Consider the following 22,377-nt stretch of genomic DNA (forward strand, 5'->3'; position numbering starts at 1 on the left):
AGCCACTGCCTTAGTCCCCTTTCCATTCTTAATTACAGGCTGCCCGAAATAGCTCACAACCAAAAGGACCATAAAATAATACAGTCACAATTAACTTTTAACTGGTATGCCCACACTCAGTCAACCATCAACTACTGAAGACTGGTTTAATAGCTTCATACATTTCATTTCTTCTCCGCACAATCAACTGTGGCCAGGCCATCACCCCTCCCTGCCATGACTCTAAAGATCATCTAATAAAACTCCAACTTTCCTGTTCATCATCCTCTAATTTCCCCTAAAACAGTGCATTTATATTCATTAATTCTCTCTCCCGTTCTTTCTGTGTTCATAATCATTAAAACTTGATGTTAAAACATCTAAAACATAGTTAAGATACTGGGGTGCCTGGGTGGCTCAATCAGTTAAGCGTCTGACTTCAGTTCAGGTCACGATCTCACAGTTCATAGGTTCCAGCCCCACCTCGGGCTCTGTGGTGACAGCTCAGAGACCGGAGCCTGCTTTGAATTCTGTGTCTCCCTCTGTCTCTGCCCCTCCCCTGCTTGTGCTCTAGCTCTCTCTGCTCGTGCTCTGGCTCTCTCTGCCTCTTGAAAATAAATATGTTAAAGAAAATGTTTTAAATGATTAAGATACTGTGTTGAATCTGCAGATCTTCAAATTTTTGAGAGATTAAAGATTTCAAGAAGTATTTTAGTGTAATCATAGAGTCAAACTAAAATACTAGAGTAAGCACTATTTCCTAATTGCTTTCAAAAGTCTAATAAGTTATTTTCTTTAATGTTTTATTTATTTCTGAGAGAGAGAGAGAGAGAGAGAGAGAGAGAGACAGTGTGAGCAGGGGAGGGTCAGAGAGAGAGGGAGACACAGAATCTGAAGCAGCTCCAGGCTCAGAGCTAGCTGTCAGCACAGAGCCCGACGTGGGGCTCAAACCCACAAACTGTGAGATCATGACCTGAGCCGGTCGGACGCTTAACTGACTGAGCCACCCAGGTGCCCCAAATAAGTTTAATATTATGACATAAAGAGTTTTTAATATACAGAATCCTTAAGTATGCATATGGCACTACTATCAGCCCAGCATCACAAGCAGAAAAGCCTGTGATCTACAGAAAGCAGCTGAAATGTACCAGAAGGCAGTGAGGCAACTGCTCTGGTCCTTAGATAACCGTGGCACAAAACCTGTGAATTAATTAGAAAAAGTAAAGACAGTCCACTAGTCAGAGAAAGCACGTGTGGCGGAATGCATGTTCAAAGTCAGAGCCAGTCACAAGGACCCATATATCCTCCTAAACTCTAGAATTTCCAGGTGCTGAACAGCCGCACACTATCCTTAGTGGGACTTAAGAACCGTGGAAAACAAGGGCTCAGGTGCAAGAGGGTGATGACCCTACGAGTGGGCAGATGTCCCAGTGGTGCTGTCAGCGCTCTCAGTACCAGGCCACCGGGTGCCGCAGTCACGGCCATACCGAACACAGACACCACCAGGCTCGCGGGCACCGTCCAGCCCAAATACCACACATCAGCTGGCACCATAATCTAAGTTTTAATTACAGTGTTTCTACGCACCTGATTTTCTCTTGTATCTTGTAATGATGAAGTAGGAAACAACGTAGAGGACGGCAAAAAGAAGGAAACATATCTGAAAAAAAATGAACAGATCATTTACATTTGTCGCATATCTTTGTGAAGATTATAAAAGACACATCTTTGGGTTTTTTAGGCAAAACGGATTCAATCTATTAAAAAGTAAAATGTTTAGATATAAAGTTTTGATAAAATATTAATTCACAGGCACTAGGTCAAATAGCCCAGTTTTTAATATCATTGGGGGGGAAGCCCAATGAAGATTTTTCTTTCTATAACCAAAATGTTTTCAAAGCCATATGGAAGTGTGAAGAGCCAGCCCGTCACCAACAATACTGAACACTGAAGTCAATGAGACACGACTATCCCTTCCAAATATCAAAACATACTGATAAGCTTCAATAACATTTAAAGAGAGTGCTGGTGCCAAAATCTGACGGATCAATGACACAGTCTATTATATAATAACGTATCTAATTTGGTTCTATATACAAGATGTGTCACAAATCAATGTGGGCGGATAATCACTCAATAAATGTACCACATATCAAAATAAACTATAGTTGAACAAGAAACCTTTTGAATATTAAATTCAAACTAAATTCCATTTAATTCTGGGGGGATGATAGAGAAAAGAGGATGGGTCATAAAATGAGAGATCTCACTACAGTCAAAGACCAAGTGGGCTAGAAATTAAGTCTTACTAGAGCTGAGATCAGGGCAACAACAGTTTGAAGACTCTCAAACGAAACGACTCCAGGTGACGGCAGTCTGGGGAGCAGCCCACGCGTGGGCTTCTGAACAGGGGTGGTGGCCACATGACCGAAAAGGACCTTAGATCTAGGTGTGAACCTCCACTGCACCGCGTCATCTGGGAAGTGACAAACTAGGAATGGAGGAAGACCATGAGCCTCACGTCACAACTGGGACGTGTGGGAGAATGACAGCAGACAATACTGACAGTGACCAAAAAGGAGCCGAGAGTAAAAAGCATCAAACCGGCCTGCTGCTGGGGACCCACTAAGAACTCCGGCCGGTTAAGAGAATGTTAACACCACCACGTCCTCCCAGAATCCTTTGACGAGAAGGAAATGGGTGAAAAAGGAAACGGGTTATTGGTAAAGGAATAAACTGAGAGGTTCTTCAAGAAGATGCGAGGGTGGGGGAGACTGTTTACAACGGGGTGCAGGCTGAGCAGGGCCGGAAGAGCGATGCAAGGGAAGAAGGCGGCTGGGCAGAAACTGGCAGGCAGGTCAGAGCCAGAGGGGCCAAGTGGCCAAGGGAACTAATATGACACAAGCAAACGGAAATTCGATTCATTCGAAAATTACTTGCCGAGGGCTTGCCGTACCAGGTACACTTTTCGGAACTAAGAGCCGGAAGATGGAGCTCATCTCTTATTTCTTCCTTCTAGCCTTCCGAGCACACGAGAGCTCCTCCCGACTCAGACCCGTGGCTGTGAACACCTCCCCGCAGACGGCTGCACGCCATGCTTTCTCTGCTCCCATGGTCTTTCCTCGGGTGTTACCTTTGAGGCACGGCCCTCGGCCCTGCAGGCGCTCCCCAGGCCCCCACCCCAGCACAAGTCATCCTCTGCTCCACGGTTTACTGACTTGGCTGTTTTCTTTCTGGAAACTAAGCTCAGTGAAGGCAGAACTCTGTTCTGTTCACGGCTATGCTCTTAGTTCCAAAAGTGCACCTGCTGTGCAGAGAGCATGGTGAGTGCCAGCTCTCCCAAACAGTAAAGGGCTGGGCTTCACCCTGACTCCAATGGGAAGCCGTGGTGGGGCTCTGAGCGGAGGGAGACAGAATCCATGACCGCGTGCAAAAGGCTCGTCTAGGCCCAGTGTGGAAAGTAACTTAGAAGAGGCAAGGTCAGACCATCAGGGGAGCAGAGCAATCATCCAAAGCGGAGGTCCCTTGGAGCCGTGTGATGGGCTCATCACAAATGATCAAGTTCGGGCTGTGTTCTGAAAGCCAACTTGAGAGGGCTTGGCCTAAGAAAGTGGAAAGAGAGAGTGGCCATTTCCTGAGTCGGGAGACATTATGATGAAGTCATCTTGGATTGGAAGTGAAAAGTACAGTTAACACTGTTGCATGTGAAATACTTACTATCCACTCAGGTGGAGAGGCTGGGCGAGCTAGTGGATATAAAATTTGTACAGTCCAGGGAAAGGAGCCCCGCTAGGAGCTTTTTTAAGGCCACAAGCAGCTAGATATTTAAAGCCCTGACACCAGACGGGATTTGCACCCTCGGGCATGAGGACCAAGCGGGAGCTCTCAAATACGCAGAAGCCAGCCTGACAGGAGGCCCCAGCAGGGAGGAGGCAAACGAGGCTGTGACGTCCTGGGAGCCCCATGGAGAAAGGCCACGTAGGAAAGGGGGTCACCAGCCGTGTCAAATGCTGCCGACAGGCCGGGCAAGATGAGCACTGAGAACCGACCCCTGGATTTAGCAACATGGAGGCTGTCGGTGACCTTGACCAGAGCGGTTTTCCCGGAGAGCTGAGCGTACAGCCCCACCTGGAGCAGATTAGGAGAGAAGACTTGGAAACAGAACGTACTTAGTTCTTCGCAGGAACTCTGCAGTAAGGGAAGCAAAAGGAATGCGATGAGGACTGTAAAGAGGGGTTTGTAAGAGGAGAAAAGCGGGGCGCCTGGGTGGCTCAGTCGGTTACGCGTCCACTTTCGCTTAGGTCATGATCTCGCGGTTCGTCGGTTCGAGCCCCGCGTCGGGCTCTGTGCTGACGGCCAGCTCGGAGCCTGGAGCCTGTTTCAGTCTGTGTCTCCCTCTCTCTCTGACCCTCCCCTGCTCACGCTGTCTCTCTCTCTCTCTCCTAGAAATAAAAACACTAAAAAAAAATTAAAAAAAAAAAAAAAAGAAAAGCTACACACAGTTGTCGCAAGATTCCAGCTGAGAGAAATTACTGCAGCAAGAAAGAGAAGGGAGACGTGCTAAGGGCACGTGCTCAGCTAAGGAGCCGGGGAGACAGTGCGCCCCAGGCCCGAGGAGAAGCAGGAGGGGGCGCGGAGCAGGGGAGGCCCGCTGCAGGCGGGTGTGCGGCGGGAGCACGGACACGGTCGCTTCTGAGGGCTTCCGTTCCCCCAGGGACACAGAAGCACATCTGCCACAAGTGGCTCGTGGACGGTGCAGACAGAAGTCCCACGGGGCAGCGGGGTGGGAAGTGGAGTCGAGAATGCCAGGGAAGTGAGAGCAGGCAAGGTGCGGCGGCCTTGCCCGGCCCGGCGAGCATGCGGGGGGCCTGCCGCTTGTCGGCCGCTGCAGAGGCTGCGGGCGGAATGGGCAGGTGCTCGAAGCTTCTAACAACCACCCGACGTTCTCCTCGCCCAGGCGGTGACACCTGCAGGCCCGCGCTGCGCACCGCTCACTCGCTCCTCCGACCCCCGGCGTGACTTCCCGCTCACCGTGCCGTGCCCGGTGTCCCGGCCACGGTCAGTCGTGACCGAGCAGCCAGCTTCCCCCCTCAGGGCCCCATGTGCTCTCTGAGCAGGGCTGCTGCCTCAGCAACGGGCCCTCTTCTCTGTTTGCCCAGGTCTCCATCACTATAGCTTGCCCTTCCTGCCTGCCTTTCAATAGTATTCGTCCAAAACAAACAAAAACAAAAAACACTAGCATTCTCTATCATTTCAGGGCTGAGCCAGAAATCTGTTCTCAATCCGCAGGCTCTTCGCAGGTGCCCTAGTCTGCGCCCACGGTTTCAACCACCAACCCTCATGAATCCCGGCAGCACAGGCTGAAAGCCACTGACTTAGGGAATTAGCGAAAGTAAGTGAGATTATTGGCCATATCTCCTAAATAGATTGGGGTGGGGCACGAAACCAAGTAACCAAGTGCAGGATGATGGATGCTGAGTGAAACGATTGGCCATAAATCCTAAACAGATGTGGGGGGGACACCAAGTACAGGGTGGCGGATAAGAGCAGAGATGTGGGGCATGTGCGTGGTTCAGCCAGTTACGTGTCTGATTTTGGCTCAGGTCATGATCTCATGGTCTGTGAGTTCAAGTCCCCATCAGGCTTTCTGCTGTCAGCACAGAGCCCGCTTTGGATCTTCTGCCCCCTTTCTCTCTGACTCTCCCCTGTTTACGTATGTTCTCTCTCTCTCTCTCTCTCTTTCTCAAAATAAATAAACTTTAAAAAAAGTGGAGATGTCAATCAACTAAGGTTCACAGTAGAGTTGCAATAAAAGACCAAAGAAAGTAAAAGAGAAAATTATGATTAAAGAATGTTTTCAGATTTGTAAACTTAGTATTTCAAGTTAGAGAACAAAAGTGTCAGAAATTCCAGAAAGTTCATGCACAAACAGTGGAGGAGAAGGCATGAAAGCTAATGAACAAAAGGAAATCAAGGAACCTAAATGCATGGTATAAAATGGAAAGCGTAATGGAAAGGAATTCATGTAAGAATGGAAGTAAAGCTAACAATTATAAAAACAAATATAAGCATGATTAATTTATTAATTTTTTTACATTTTTCTTTTTCTTTTAATTTTTTTAAATTTTAATGTTTGTTTATTTTCTAGAGAGAGAGACACAGAGTGTGAGCTGGGGGAGGGGCAGAGAGAGAGGGAGACATAGAATCGGAAGCAGGCTCCAGGCTCTGAGCTGTCAGCACTGAACCCGATGTGGGGCTTGAACCCATGAACCGTGAGATCACGACCTGAGCTGAAGTCGGACGCTCAACCAACTGAGCCCTCCAGGTGCCCCAACATTTTTCATTTTTAGAGAGAGAGTACCTGAGCTGGTGAAAGGAACGGGGGAGGGGAGGAGAGAGAGAGGATCTCAAACAGGCTCCATGCCACGCACAGAGCCCTATATGGGGCTCAATTCCACAACCCTGCGATCACAACCTGAGCCAAAATCAAGTGTTGGACACCCGACTGACTGAGCCCCCCAGGCTCTCCCAAATACAAGCATTACTAATTTAGAAATATAAGCTACCCAAAATGAAGATAAAAGTACAACTGTAATAGATTAGAAAAAAACTCACAGAATGGGTTAGATGACTTTTCTGGTTCCAAAGCTGGCACTGAGAGCAAGTGCTCCCCCAAGTGAGCGCACCTTCAGTAGCGAGACTGACCCGCAGGGGTGAGTGAGATGCGAGCACAAGTATGCTGTGATCACACCTCTTCCCGTCCCTATACCCAGTGGGAACAAAAGGGGATTCCTAACCAGAAAGGAGAGAGTCCTTACAGCCCCTCACCACTCACTGGGAGTAAGTCACAGCTCATACAAAGGGAGAGGAACAGGTTCTCGGTTCTCTAAAAAGACTGAGGCTTGGGCCGCCTGAGTGGCTCAGTCGTTTGAGTGTCGGACTCTTGATTTTAGCCGGGGTCGGGATTGCAGGCTCATGGGATCAAGTCCCGTGTTGGGCTCCATGCTGAGCGTGGAGCCTGCTTCTAGTCCTCTCTCTCATTCCCTCTGCCCCTCTCTCCCACTCTCACACACACACTCTCTCTCTCTCTAAAATAAAACAATAATAAATTTTTTAAAATTAAAAAAAATTGTCTGAGCTTTAGTCTCCTGATCAGAGAGGAAGCTCACAAGCAGAAACAATATAGAAAGCACGCCCTCTGTGCCAGCCAAAACAGAGCAGAAAATTTGGCCCTGCCAGGGGTCACACAGCTTTAGTCCGGATGCTGATCCAGAAGGGCTATCCATCCTAGAAACAGACAACTGAATCAGGAAGAAATGGAAAACGTTAACAGACTGATGTCTAGCAATAACCATTGTCTACCTGTTCCACAAGTAACAGAAACTCCCAGCAAACAAAAGTCCAGGACCTGATGGCTTCATAGGTGAATTCCACCAAACATTTAAAGAAGGGTTGATACCCATTCTTCTCCAACTATTCCAAAAAATAGAAGATGAAGAGAAGCTTCCAAATTCATTCTGAATGAATTACCAGAATGACCAGAATTACCCTGATTCCTAAACCAAACAAAAACACCACACACGCACACAAAAAAATATAAGCCAATATCTCTGCTAAATATAGAGGCAAAAATCCTCAACAAAATACTAGCAAACCCAAACCAACAATGTATTTTTGAAAAAAATCTTTCACCATGATCAAGTGGGATTGATTCCAGGGTGGTTCAAAGGTGGTTCAATACTCACAAAGCAATTAGTGTGATATATCACACTAGCAAGAGGCACGATAAAAAAGCATGATCATGTCAATAGATGCAGAAAAAGAAACTGACAAAATACAACATCCATTCATGATAAAAACACCCAACAAAGTGAGTTTAGAGGGACCAAACCTTAACATAATAAAGGTCACACATGAAAAATCTACAGCTAACATCATATTCAATGGTATACAACTGAAAGCTCTTTCTCTATGATCAGGAACAAGGCAAGGATGTTCACTCTCACCTCAACAAAGGGCTGGAAGTCCTAGCTGCAGCAATCAGGCAAGAAAAAGAAATAAAAGGCATCCAAGTTGCTAATGAAGAAGGAAAACTTATTCTTTGCAGATAACAAGATACAAAAATAGAAAACCCTAAAGATTCCACCAAAAAACTATTAGAAATGGTAATTCAGTAAAGTTGCAGGATACAAAATTAATATTCAGAAAACTGTTGCATTTCTATACACTGATAACAAAGTAACAGAAAGAGAAATGAAAGTAACAATCCCATTATTGCACCAAAAATAATAAAATACTAGGGATAAATTCACCCAAGGATGTGAAAGACCTATATTCCAAAAAAACCCAAAAAAACCCTGTAAGACATTCATGAAATTAATTATAGATGACACAAACAAATGGAAAGATATACCATGCTCACGGACTGGAAAACACTGAGTATTTTGTTGTAAGCAGCTCAGTTTCCTTTCAGATACATTTGCATATGTCCATTGCTTGTAAATGCGACCAACCCCCTTTCGAAGAGGAAAGAAAACAAAATTAGCAATACTCTAACCCCAGAGCAATTAACGTGACTTCGCAACACAGCTGGTATCTACCCTTCTAAGTGTTACTAGCACCATCATCATCGCTTCCCTGTCAGTCAACTTGTGCTTCCATAGTGGTAAAACAGTATTTCCCCACAAACACAGAACACTGACACCCTTAACGAGGGGTAACTATTCTATTCACAGGAAGTCTCAAATTCATTAATGTCATCCGTAATATTACACTTTATTACTTATTCTTGAGGTTTTTCGTGTTCTGCATATTCTTCTATGGTAAGTCACCAGCAAAAACTTCTTTAAATCCCTTCTGAGACCCAGACTCCAGCAAAGCACAAGGGAAAGACAGCTTTCTCTGAGGAAGCCGGCACCAGAGCCAGCTGTCACTGCTGCCCTTTGGGTGCCTGCATCCGAAGCACAGCTATTCTACTGCAAAGCCCCCTCTTTCTGAATCCCCCGATACTGCTAGTATCCAGATTTCAGCACGATGGCCGCATTCCATCAAAGGTTTCACGTGCATAAAGTTTGCCTCCTGAACATTTATTACATACTGTTTAGGCACATTAAAGGTACTAATACAAACAGGAACCATCTTATACAGCTCTTGTATCTTTCTGAGTGCCTAGGTAAACAATTTTAAAATAAGCTGCATAAATTACACTCCCTTCCTACTGCTGGATTCTTAGCCTCCATCAGGCCCAATCAGGGCAAGGGGAAGACTTTGAACAGGATGAAAGGCAGACATTTAAACGAGACCGTACTCGAGTTTTCAATATGTAAGAGCGACCATAAAACTAAGAGATGAGCCCAAGTTGCCACCAAAGGAGGGAACAGAGATCCAAGAACAATCCTCACAGTGGGAGAAAAGTAAGTGAACTGCTTTACAACTCTTCCTACCAAGTTCACCCATGCAATAAACAGTTAGGTACCCATTCGAACATAAATGAGGAGTGCAATTTCATCTTAGTAAGCGTGGTCTAAATAAGCAAAACCAAATTTATCCTTTTAAAATTCCAATTTCAACAAGTATGATCCCAGCTAATCTGTGAGAACTATAAAATGGTTATCACATCCCTCAAAACTTTTTTTGTCTGAAAAAAGTTTTTATTTCTTCTTTATTTAAAAGTATTTTAAGTTATTCTTTAAAAGAATAATTTGCTGAATACAGAATTGTAGGTTGATGGATGTTTTTTCTAATAACATTTTAAATAGATCACTCCTCTCTACTCTTCTTTCTGAAAAGAAAACTGATATAATTATCCTAAGATTTTCTATCTATAAGGTATTTTTATTCTTCCTAGTTCTTTCTCCTCCTTACTTTGTCTCCAATTTTCTGCAGTTTGAATATGATATGCCTGCACATAATTTTTTTTACTGACCCTGGTTGGTGGCCTCTGAACTTTCTGGATCTGTGACTTGGGGTCTATAGTAATTTCTGAAAAATTCTCAGCCATTATTGCTTCAAACATTTCTTCTGTTCTTCTTTCTGGCATTCCCAATACACGCACGTAACACCTTCTGTAATTATCCTACAGTTCTTGGGTGCTCTGTTTCTTTCTTTAATTCTTTTTTTCTCATTGCTTTTCTGTTGAGGAAATTTCTTTTTTAGGACATGCTAACTCATTCATTCTTTCCTTGGGCAGTCTAGTCTACTGATAAGCCCATCAAAGGCATTCTTCATTCTACTACAGTTTGATTTTTTCCATTCCTTGATTCTTTCATTTTTATTTGAGAGAGAGAGAGAGAGAGAGAGAGAGAGAGAGAGAGGTGGACGGGGGAGGGCAGAGAGAGAGGGAGAGAGAGGATCCAAGCAGGCTCTGCACTGCCAGCACGGAGCCCAGACGCAGGGCATGAACTCCTGAACCGTGAGATCATGACCTGAACCGAAACCAAGAGATGGACACTTAACCCCCTGAGCCACCCGAGTGCCCCATTCTTGATTCTTTCTTAAAGTTTCCATCTCTTTGCTTACATTACCCATCTGGCTTTGCATGTGGTACATTGTTCCCATTACAGCCCTTAGCATACTAATTAGTTATTCCAAATTCTGGCTTTATTATCCCCAAATCTCTATCATATTTGAGTCTGCTTCTGATGCCTTCTGTATCTCTTCCAACTGTATCTCTTTATTTTTTTTATTTTAGAGAGAGTTAGCAAGCAGAGGAGAGGGGCCTGGGCGGGGGGGGGGAGGCAGGGCCTGATTCCATGACCGTGAGAGCATGACCTGAGCCAAAATCGAGAGTCAGACGCTCAACTGATTGAGCCACCTAGGCGCCCCCCACCCAACTGTATTGTTTTTACTTTTACTGTGTTCTGTGATGTTCTGATAGTGTCAGACATTATGTTTAGGGTAGACGCAACTGGGGCAAATAAGACTCCAGTGAGGGTTCTGTGTACCTTCACTGTGAGCTGGGCTGTCCCTGCTGACCCTGCCGCAGGGGTCAGAGGCTGGTGCTGGTTTGGTCTCCCGCTGCTGCCCTGGGGGGGGGGGGGGTGTCTGTAGAGACTCCCTCTTAAAGAGAGTCTGAGCCTCGCAGGTCGTTTAGCTGTAACCCCTGCTACTATGCATAAGTCTGACTGATGTGGTAGCTGGCGGGGGGAGGGGGGCGGGGGAGGCAAAAACAATTTTCTTTGAGGGGCGTCTGGATGGCTCAGTTGTTAAGCGTCCAACTCTTGACTGCAGCCCAGGTGGGATCAAGCCTTGCATCAGGCTGTGTGCTGACAGCACAGAGCCCGCTTAGAATTCTCTCTCTCCCTTTCTCCCTGCCCCTCCCCTGCTCATGTGCTCTCTCTCTCTCTGCTCCTCCCCTACTAGTGCGCTCGCACACACGTGCTCTCTCTCTCAAAATAAATAAATAGAAAGGAAAGAAGGGAGGGAGGGAGGAAGGAAGGAGGAAACAATTTGCCTTGAGAGCAGGCCTTTGTCAAGGTGAACAAAACCTTCCAGGCATTTTTCAAAATGGCTGCTTCCCCCTCCCAGAAGCACAAGCGTTTTTTTTAAACCTGAGAGGCTAGCAGAGCTCCTAGAAGTAAAACTCATTAGAGTGTGGAGGCGCCCTCTACACCTGAACCTCTGGAGTCTCAGACTCTATTAAGCCTCCGTCAATCAACTGATTACAGTCGAAGTGTTCCTACCAGTAGTAGCTATTTAGCGTGCTTCTGCTGGAAAGGCTTTTGTTCGGAATAAGCTGTGATGCTCGGCCTCCACCTTCCAGTTTTCAAGGCAGCAATGTGTCCTATGATCTCAATTCTCTGATGAATTTAAGAATTTGTTGATTTCAAATTCTTCAACTTTTCTCACTGTTGGAGGATGGAAATGATGACTTCCAAGCTCTTTTCAAGTTGGACTGAAAATAAGAAGTCATTTATATGTTTTATGGTCTTTTATCTTCAGGTCTTTGAATTACCTGAGAATTGTTTTTTTTGCGTACAGTGTATATGATATAAAATACTTTTTTAAATTGCATTTTTAGGAAAAGGGAGAGCAAGTGGGGGAGACAGGCAGAGAGAGAGAATCCCAAGCAGGCTCTGTGCTCTCCGTGCAGAGCCCGATGCAGGGCTCAGTCCCACGACCCTGGGATCACAACCTAAGCTAAAATCGAGTCTGACACTCAGTCGACTGAGCCACCCAGGGACACCTGTAAAATACTTTTTTAAAAATACTCTATCCTGGGGCGCCTGGGTGGCTTAGTTGGTTAAGCGTCCGACTTTCGCTTGGGTCATGATCTCGCGGTTCATGGGTTCGAGCCCCGTGTCGGGCTCGGAGCCTGGAGCCTGTTTCAGATTCTGTGTCTCCCTCTCTCTCTGATCCTCCCCTGCTCACGCTCTCTCTCTCTCTCTCCTAGAAATAAATAAAAATATTAAAAAAAAAAACACTTGGGGCGCCTGGGTGGCTTAGTCGGTAAGCGTCCGACTTTCGCTTAGGTCATGATCTCACAGTTCGTCGGTTCGAGCCCCGCGTCGGGCTCTGTGCTGACTGCCAGCTCAGAGCCTGGAGCCTGTTTCAGAGTCTGTATCTCCCTCTCTCTCTGACCCTCCCCTGCTCACGCTGTCTCTCTCTCTCTCCTAGAAAAAAATAAAAATATTAAAAAATATTTAAATAAATAAATAAATAACCTAAGAAATTAAAAAAATAAAGTTGAATTTAGAGCAATACATATTAAATAAAAATTAAAAAAAAAACAACTATATCCTCAGGGTGCCTGGGGGGCTCAGTCAGTTAAGCATCCAACTTTGCCTCAGGTCATGATCTCATGGTTCATGGGTTCGAGCCCTGTGCTGGGCTCTGTGCTCGGAGCCTGGAGCCTGTTTCAGATTCTGTGTCTCCCTCTCTCTCTGCCCCTCCCCTGCTCATACTCTGTCTCTCTCTCTCTCTCTCTCTCAAAAACAAACATTTAAAAAAATTTTTTTTAATACTCTATTCTCTGTAGGGAACTCACTTGGGATCATCATTTGGCAGTTGCTTGGGAATCTTCCTCTGACATGCAGTCTCTGCATAGATTTAATCCAGATGAGGGGCACCTGGGTGGCTCAGTCGGTTAAGCATCCGACTTCAGCTCAGGTCATGATCTCATGGTTCATGGGTTCAAGCCCCACACTGGCTCTGTGCTGATAGCTCAGAGCCTGGAGCCTGTGTCTCCCTCTCTCTCTGACCCTCCCCTGCTCATACTGTGTCTCTCTCTCCAGTAATAAATAAAACATTTTTAAAAATTTTTAAAAAGATTTAATCCAGATGCATTATCCCAGGGCTTCTTTGTAACCTATTCTGTTTTACTTTTATGTTTTTGGGTGTCATCGTAAAAATTATTTTACCCTTCAAAAAAACACGCACAAAATGTGAGATCATAATGGAAAGTGGTTTCCCCCCACTTTTTAATATCAAGTAGTTTGGAATGATATATCCTTTAATCTCTTAATGCCTCCTAATTTTTTTAAAGAGAAAGGTATTCAGTTATTGCAAAATACCAATTAAATTCATATAAACATTCTCTTATTATGGCAACTTACAATAGAAAATAAGTACTACTTGTAAGAGGCTTTTCAAACTGCAGTGCATATGTAATTACCTCTGTGCTTATCTTCTGTGTTTTTTGGCAGTTAGTCTAAAAGAGAGTTCCTGGGGCGCCCGGGTGGCTCAGTCTGTTGAGCATCTGACTGCAGCTCAGGTCATGACCTTACAGTTAGAGTTTGAGCCCCGCAACGTCGGGCTCTGTGCTGACAGCTCAGAGCCTGGAGCCCGTGTCTCAGATTCTGTGTCTCCCTCTCTCTCTGCCCCTCACCTGCTCATGCTCTCTCTCGAAAATAAATAAACATTTTAAAAAGTCTTTTAATTTAAAAAAGTAACAGAGAGTCCCTCAACCTTGGGACTGTTAACATTTGAGGCCTTGTTGCTGTGGAGGTCCTTGGGAATGTAAGATTTTAGCAGCATCTCAGTCCTCTACCCGCTAGATGCCAACACGTAACACCCCCGCCCCCAGCGGCACGCTGCTACCGGTTTCCTGGGAGACCCCATTGAGAACCATAGGTCTAAGAAATGAATGTTAAATGTGGAAAAAGGAAATAAGGTAAAAATTTTATTATTTGGTGTTAATTTTTTTCAAATAATGTAAATTTTCAAGTGCAGGAATGGTGGCTAACTCTACCTAAGGAATGATGGCTAAATCTCTAAAGAATGACCTAAAAATTGCTGTGTCAGAGACAAACATGACATGTGACGTATAAAAGACCATAAGAAAAGCCTCCCATCCAACTCTCCTCCATAGATAATCTGTTGCTTTTTTCTTTTTTTTAATGTTTTTTAATTTATTTCTGAGAGAGAGAGGCAGCATGAGCAGGGGAGGGTCAGAGAGAGAGGGAGACAAAGAATCCAAAGCAGCTCCAGGATCTGAGCTAGCTGTCAGCACAGGGTGTGATGCGGGGCTCAAACCCACGGACCGTGAGATCATGACCTGAGCCAAAGTGGGACGCTTAACCGACTGAGCCACCCAGGCGCCCCAAACTGTTGCTTTTCCAAGTCATTTCCAGAATACTAGAAAATGTTTGTTGGTCTACCAACAATAACAAAATATATTTACTACTCAATACAGAAGCTCAGAATTTAGCTACTATTTTTCTGACACTGAGGATTTCTACCAGTACAATGACTATTACCATTACTACTATCTTCCACTTCCTCCTCTGGTGCTTATTATATTATTATTCTTTGTTAGGCTCTTGGGTAATCCCTAGGGACTCAAATCTTTATTTCTTGTTGAATTAATTTCTTCCCAGAGGTATAGCTGACAGGTGTTTCCTGTACTTAAATTCTCTAGCAGCTGCTATTAATTATTATGATCATCATCAGTAAAGAAAACCTAACTACTCATAATAGAGAAATGGTTCTCTTTAGTTTGTCATGATTTAAGGTAATGAGACCATGAAAATCTTAATGCATGTAAGCGGCCTTTTTGAAATAACTGGATTCCCAGGAATCCCAGGAGTAAGACTATTCAATCAGAGCATGTAAATATTCCATCATACTGCTTTTTAGCACGGTTATCAGAATACACTTTATTTCACTCTTATTGAAAACAGCATTATTTTTTCCTAATTATATAAATAAATCCTTTCTGCTAAAAATTGAAGGTATTCAAGAGCACCTGGCTGTCTCAGTCAGTAGAGCATGCGACTCGTGATCTCGCATTGGGTGTACAAATTACTTGAAAATAAACTCTTTTTAAAAAATTTAATGTATTCAGAAGAGTATAAGAAGGTAAAAGGGTAAAAATATGAAATTCCACTACTCTGAAATAAGTACCCTTCTTCCAAACATATCTATACAACAGAAGTAATTTTAGTCAGATTTCATATTTATTGGTTTTAATGTGGAAACAGCTTCAGGTTTTCTCTCATTATTTTTGGCTTCTAGTCATACTTTTCTCACACACTCTTCCCCGCCACTTTGCCATCTCCTCAGGCAGCCGGCGGAGGAACGGTGTGGGGGACAGCTTCCCAGCCCTCCTGGCTCCACGGCACCCCACAGCATGTGCCACCAGACGCAAAAGGCTAGGTCTTCTGAAACATTATTTTTACACCTAAGTCTCTGATCCATCCGGAACCTACTTTCATATAGATGATATGGGAGTTCAATTTCAAACTATGTTTCTGAATGGTGAGTAATTAGGCCAACACAATTTATTAAATAAACCATCTTCTTCCAATGAAAATAGCTGCTGTTGCTGTATATCAAATTCCCAAGTAGACTAGGGAATTTCTGATTCCCATTATGTTTCTTTGTTCTCTTTGCCAATCTCTGTAACAACAACATGCACTTTTCAACAGTAAATAATTATATACTATATTTGCTCACTGGACAACTCTATCCCTATGGGTTTCATTTTTCATAATTTCCTTGGCTAGACTCAGGCTTTTTTTGGGGGAAGGCAAAATTTAGACAATCTTCCATATGAACTTTAAGATCATTTTTATTCAATTTCAAATAAAACAATGACTCTAACTACGATTGCATTAAATATATATAAATGGATTTTAAAAGAGTTTACATTTGCATGATACTGTCTTTCCCTCCAGAAATGTAGAAAATCTTTTCATTTGTTAGATAATATTTCATGCTCTTCATAAAATTTTTTTTAAAATTTTTTTTTTTAATGTTTTATTTCTAAGAGAGAGAGAGACAGCGTGAGCAGGGGAGGGTCAGAGAGAGAGGGAGTCACAGATTGAAACAGGCTCCAGGCTCTGAGCCGGCAGTCAGCACAGAGCCCGACGCGGGGCTCGAACCCACGAACCGCGAGATCATGACCTAAGTGAAAGTCGGACGCTTAACCGACTAAGCCACCCAGGTGCCCCTCTTCATAACATTTTTATGGTGTTCTGCATACAGTCTTTATTCCTTTCTTGTTTAGTTCTGATTAATTATACCTTTTGTTGCTAATGTGAATAAAATATTTTTCTTATGTTGACTTTGTCGCTGGCAATTACAAGTATACAGAAAAGCTCTTGACCTAGGTATAGTTACATCATTTCTAGTAAGTTTATCAATTTTCCTTTTAAATTGTTGAGATGATCAATTATTACCATACACGAGAATTAATCCACTCAAAGTGGATCACAGGTATAAATGTGACAGCTAAAATTATAAAATTCTTGGAAAAAAAGTACAGTAGTCTTCATGGCCTTCTTTATGACCTTGGTTGGCAAGGCCTTCTAGAATATGACATCAATACAAAAATGACCAAAAATTTTTTTATATGTTAATTCTATTTCAACAAGATTAAAAACTTTTGGGTGCAATCAAGAAAGTGAAAAGGTGACCCACAGAATAGAAGAAAATATCTGCAAGTCTTATGTTTGAAAAGCGCATTATGTCCAGAATATATAAAGATTACTTGCAACTCAGTAAGAAAAAAAAAGAACCAATTTAAAAAGAACAAAGCAGACAGGGCACCCGGGTGGCTCTATGGGTTGAACGTCTGTCTTTGGCTCAGGTGATGATCTCATGGTTCACGAGTTCAAGCCCGACATCAGGCTCACTGCTGTCAGTGCAGAGCCCACTTCAGAGCCTCTGTGCCCCTCCCGTTTGTGCTCTCTCAAAAAATAAAACATAAAAAAAAAAAAAAAAAAAAAGACAAAGGATATGAATAGACATTCCTCCAAAGATGATACACATATGGCCAATAAGCACACTGGAAGATGTTCAACATCTTTAGTCATCAGGGAAATGCAAATCAAAACCACAATGGGATAACACTTCATACTCACTAGGATGACTATAATTAAAAATCAAAATGACAGTGAATAGCAAGTGTTGAAAAGGATGTAGAAAAATAGAAATTCTCATACATTAATGGTAGAAATGTGAAATGGTACTACAACTTTGGAATATAATTTGCCAGTTCCTCAAAATATTAAACATACAGTTATCATATATTCTGGCAATTCCAGCCAACAAAAATAAAAACATATATCCACACAAAAACTTGTACATGAACGTTCACAGCAACATTTTTCATAAAAGCCAAAAAGTAAAAAAAAACCTTAAGGTCCATCAACTAAAGAATGAATAAACAAAATGTGGCATATCCACATAATGAAATATTATTTGGCCATAAAAAAGAATGAAGTATTGATGCATGCTACAATATGAACGAATCCTGAAAACATCATGCTAATTAGAAAAAAACTAGACATACACAAAAAACACATACTATATGATTCGATTTATATGAAATATCCAGAATGGGCAAATCCACATAGACAGAAATTAGATTTGCAATTGCCCAGGACTGGAGGATTCGGAGGGAAGTAGGGAACTACTTCTAAGATTAGATTGTGGTGATGGCTGCACAACACTTTACTAAAAACCAATGAACTGGGTGAATTATATAGCATGTAAATGATATCTCAAAAAAAAACTATTAAAAAATAGTTGAATTTGTTTTGTGCAGAACTTCCACTGTTCCGGTGAGAACAAAATACATACACATGTATGAAATGCTAAATATAAATTATATAATTTCAGTGGTCCCACATGGGTTTAATGCTTTTACATTTGCATGTAAAACTAGTATTGCATTATTTCTATACACTAATAAGGAAGCAGCAGAAAGAAATTAAGGAAACAATCCAATTTACAGTTGCACCAAAAATTATAAAATACCTAGGAATAAGCTTAATCAAGGAGGTAGAAGACCTGTACTGTGAAAACTATAAACGATTCATGAAAGAAACGGAAAATGACACAAATATTCTCTGCCTATAGATTAGAAGAAAAAAATTGCTAAAATGTCTATACTACCAAAGCAATCTACAGATATAATGCAATCCCTGTCAATATACCAACAGCATTTTTCACAGAACTACAATGAATAATCCTAAAATGTGTAGGAAACCACAAAAGACCTTGAACAGACGAAGTGTCATGAAAAAGACAGCAGTATCACAATTCCAGATTTCAAGTTATATTAGAGAGTTTCAGTAACCAAAACAGTATGGTACTCACCCAAAAACAGACATGTAGATCAAGAGAACTCAAAAGAAAACTCAAAATAAACCCACAATTATATGGCCAATTAATCTCTGACAAGGCAGAAAGAATATCCTATGCAAAAAAGTTTCTATAACAAATGGTGTTGGGAAAACTGGACAGCCACAGGTAAAAGAATTAATCTGGACCACTTTCTTGCCCCATACACAAAAGAAACTCAAAATGGATGGAAAGACCTAAATGTGAGACCTGAAACCATAAAACGCCTAGAAAAGAGTACAGACACAACAGTTTTCTAGATAGGTCTCCTGAGGCAAGGGAAACAAAAATAAAAATAAACTACTGGGACTACATCAAAACAAAACGTTTCTGCACAGCAAAGGAAACAATCAAGAAAACTAAAAGACAACCTATGAATGGGAGAAGATATCTGCAAATGACATCCAATAAAGGGTGAGTGTCCAAAATATATAAAGAACTTATACCAACTCAACACCCAAAACACAAACAATCCAAATAAAAAACAGGCAGACGGCAAGAATGGACTCTTCTCCAAAGAAGACATACAGGGGCGCCTGGGTGGCTCAGTCGGTTAAGCGTCCGACTTCGGCTCAGCTCATGATCTCGCGGTTTGCGGGTTCGAGCTCCGCATCGGGCTCTGTGCTGACAGCTCAGAGCTTGGAGCTGCTTCAGATTCCGTGTCTCTCTCTCTCTCTACACCCCTCCCCCACTCATCCTCGTCTCTGTCTCAAAAATAAACTAAAAAAAATTTAAAAAAAAAAAAAGCAAAGAAGACATCCAGATGGCCAACAGCCACAGGAAAAGATGTTCAACATCACTCATCATCAGGAAAAAGTAAATCAAAACTACAATGAGATATCACCTCACACTTGTCACAATGGCTAAAATCAAAAACACAAGAAATAAGTATTGGTGAGGATGTGGAGAAAAGGAAACTCTTGGTCACTGCTGGTGGGAATGCACACTGGTGCAGCCACTCTGGAAAACAGTATAGAGGTTCCTCAAAAAATTAAAAATAGAGCTACCCTATGACCCAGTATTCACATTACTGGGTATTTACCCAAAGAACACGAAAACACTCATTGGAAAGAACATATGCACCATTATGTTGATTCCGGCATTGTTTATAACGGCCAAATTATGGAAGCAGTCCAAGTGTCCACCAACGGATGAATGGAGAAAGAAGATACGGTATACATACACAGTGCAATATTAGCTGTCAAAAATGAAATCTTGCCATCTGCAACACCATGGATGGATCCAGGGAGTATAATGCAAAGCAAAATAAGTCAGAAAAAAGAAATGCCCTATGAGTTTACTCATATGCGTAATTTAAGAAACAAAACAAATGAACAAAGGGGGTAGAAAAAGGGACAAACCGAAAAACAGACGTCACTATAGAGAAACAGGGGGTGACCGGGGGAGGACAGCTAGGAAGACAGGGGAAATAGGTGCTAGGTTAAGAGTACACTTACCCTAATGAGCACTGAGTAATATACGGAATTGCTGAATCACTATACTGTACACCCCAAACTAATACAACACAGTATGTTAACTACTTGGGAATTAAATTGTTTAAATTTAGAACACTGAATAGCAAATAAAAAGCACTCTGGCAATTTAGGAGAAAAACCACATAATAAAAGAAAAAGCTTTATATTTTAGTACCTTTAAGAGTTTTTTACTGCATTTTGAACAAAGACTCCAAATTTTCATTTTCTACTGGGTCCAAAAAATTATATAGCCAGCCCTGGAACATATTTAAAAGCTACTGCACGGAATTTCTGGGAGAATAAGTATAGAAGCAAACTCAGGATATGAAACCATGAGGAAAAAGTCTCCCATCACCTGTTCTTGTGTTCTAGATGCCCCTCAAGCCAACGGAGTTACAGTAAGTGCTCCTAGTAACTAGAACTGTGAAACCCATTCAAACTCCCTCTATTTCTTTTTTTTTTTTTTTTTTTTTTGCTTTTTTCTAATGTCTATTTATTTTTGAGAGAGAGAGAATGAGTGTGCACGAGCAGGGGAAGGTCAGAGAGAGAGGGAGACACAGAATCCAAAGCAGGCTGCAGGCTCCAAGCTGTCAGCACAGAGCCCCACGGGGGGCTCGAACTCACAGACTGCTAGATCATAACCTGAGCCAAAGTCCAATGCCTAACCGACTGAGCCACCCAGACAACCCCAAAATTCCTCTATTCTTAAACAAGCTTAATTCAATACATCAAAGTCAACAGAAATAATGAATCCCAATGTACTAAGTAATGATCATGTTTCAAATAATGTGTGAGCACTTTCCTAGCATTGTCTGACCTAATTCTCACATTTTTAAAGTAGGTATTATAACTCTTACTTTCACAGACAAGAAAATTAAGGTTCCAAGAGAATAAGCAACATGCCCAATATATCCCAGCTAGTGAATATACATTGCACAGATGTGGCTGGAACCTACATGGCCGGATCCAAACCCAACAAATCTGCCTCCCTGGTTAGCTTTTAGTACTGCTGTGCAGGGAAGTGAAGCTCAGGCTCCCAAGATAGTGTAACAATTACATTTCTGGGTTTTGAAAGAAGGTATTAGACTATGAATAACAATAGTATAGGCCTCAATAATACACCTGATACTTGAATGCCTCGATCAACCCCACAGAATCCCCATCTCAGGATTTAGCACGCTGCGGAACGCCTGCGGGCAGTCCTAGATGCCCAGCTTTTCATCAAATTCCGCATTTCGTTATGGTGCTCTCTGAAAGATGCAGACATACATTTGAGGAAAATTAAAACAATACTAGATGATGGGGCGCCTGGGGGGCTCATTCGGTTGAGCGTCCAATTTCGGCTCAGGTCCTGATCTCACAGTTTGTGAGTTCAAGCCCTGGAACAGGGCTCTCTGCTCTCGGTGCAGAACCCGCTTCGGATCCTGTCTCCCTCTCCCTCTGCTCCTCCCCTGCTCACACAAGCTTTTCAAAAACCAAAACATTCCGGGGGCGCCTGGGTGGCTCAGTCGGTTAAGCGTCCAACTTCGGCTCAGGTCATGATCTCACAGTTTGTGGGTTCGAGCCCCGCGTCGGGCTCTGTGCTGACAGCTCAGAGCCTGGAGCCTGCTTCAGATTCTGTGTCTCCCTCTCTCTCTGACCCTCCCCTGCACACATTGTCTCTCTCTCTCTTTCAGAACCAAAACATTCCGGGGGCGCCTGGGTGGCTCAGTCGGTTAAGCGTCCAACTTCGGCTCAGGTCATGATCTCACAGTTTGTGGGTTCGAGCCCCGCGTCGGGCTCTGTGCTGACTGCCAGCTCAGAGCCTGGAGCCTGTTTCAGATTCTGTATCTCCCTCTCTCTCTCTCTGACCCTCCCCTGCTCACGCTGTCTCTCTCTCTTCTAGAAATAAATAAAACATTAAAAAAAAAAAAAAAAAAAAACACATTCTGGCATCCCCAAACTTCAAGTCACTCCTGGTAGACATGCATCAGCAGTGGAAAGACAGGTAAAGTGGGGTGACAGAGAAATGGTTTTGTACAATGTCACCTCGAGAAGGCAAATCGGAGCTGCAGAATCTGGCACCCCACCAGCGTCTGCGGGCGCAGTAGGAAAACAGGCACATAAAAGATAAGTGCTCTGACATGGAGTCAACAAGGGCAGAGCTGCGGTTCTACCCCCAGGAACTGGGAAAGGTCACCCGAAGCCCTGCCCACTCCAAGCACACCAGTCCCCCTGTGCCACTGGAAAGATAGTGAGGATCTGGGTCCCTGGAGTCAAAAGCTCTGAGCCAAAAACCAGAAAGACATCTGGATGGAGGAACAGACAGAAGGAAATATTTCTCAGAATGCACATTATTCAAAACAATCCAAAATGT

At 43.1% G+C, this 22,377-nt stretch overlaps 1 protein-coding gene across 5 annotated transcripts in view; it reads right to left on the minus strand.

Moving 5' to 3' along the window:
* The window catches only part of LMBR1 (limb development membrane protein 1), a 148,292-nt gene that overhangs the window by 117,650 nt on the left and 8,265 nt on the right, over nt 1-22,377 (minus strand). For 4 of the 5 annotated variants that reach the window (XR_005528210.1, XR_005528209.1, XM_039230683.1 and 1 more), the window contains exon 2: nt 1,567-1,639. The exons of the other annotated variant lie outside the window; for it this stretch is intronic. Coding sequence is in view for 2 of the 4 variants with exons in the window: in XM_039230683.1 (XP_039086614.1) it covers nt 1,567-1,639 (73 nt within the window). In the remaining 2 variants the exon portion in view is untranslated. The remainder of the gene's footprint in view (nt 1-1,566; nt 1,640-22,377) is intronic. 5 annotated transcript variants of the gene reach the window in all.

Source organism: Hyaena hyaena, unplaced genomic scaffold (assembly GCF_003009895.1).
Source record: "Hyaena hyaena isolate Hyena2069 unplaced genomic scaffold, ASM300989v1 scaffold_50, whole genome shotgun sequence".
Lineage (NCBI taxonomy): Eukaryota > Metazoa > Chordata > Mammalia > Carnivora > Hyaenidae > Hyaena > Hyaena hyaena.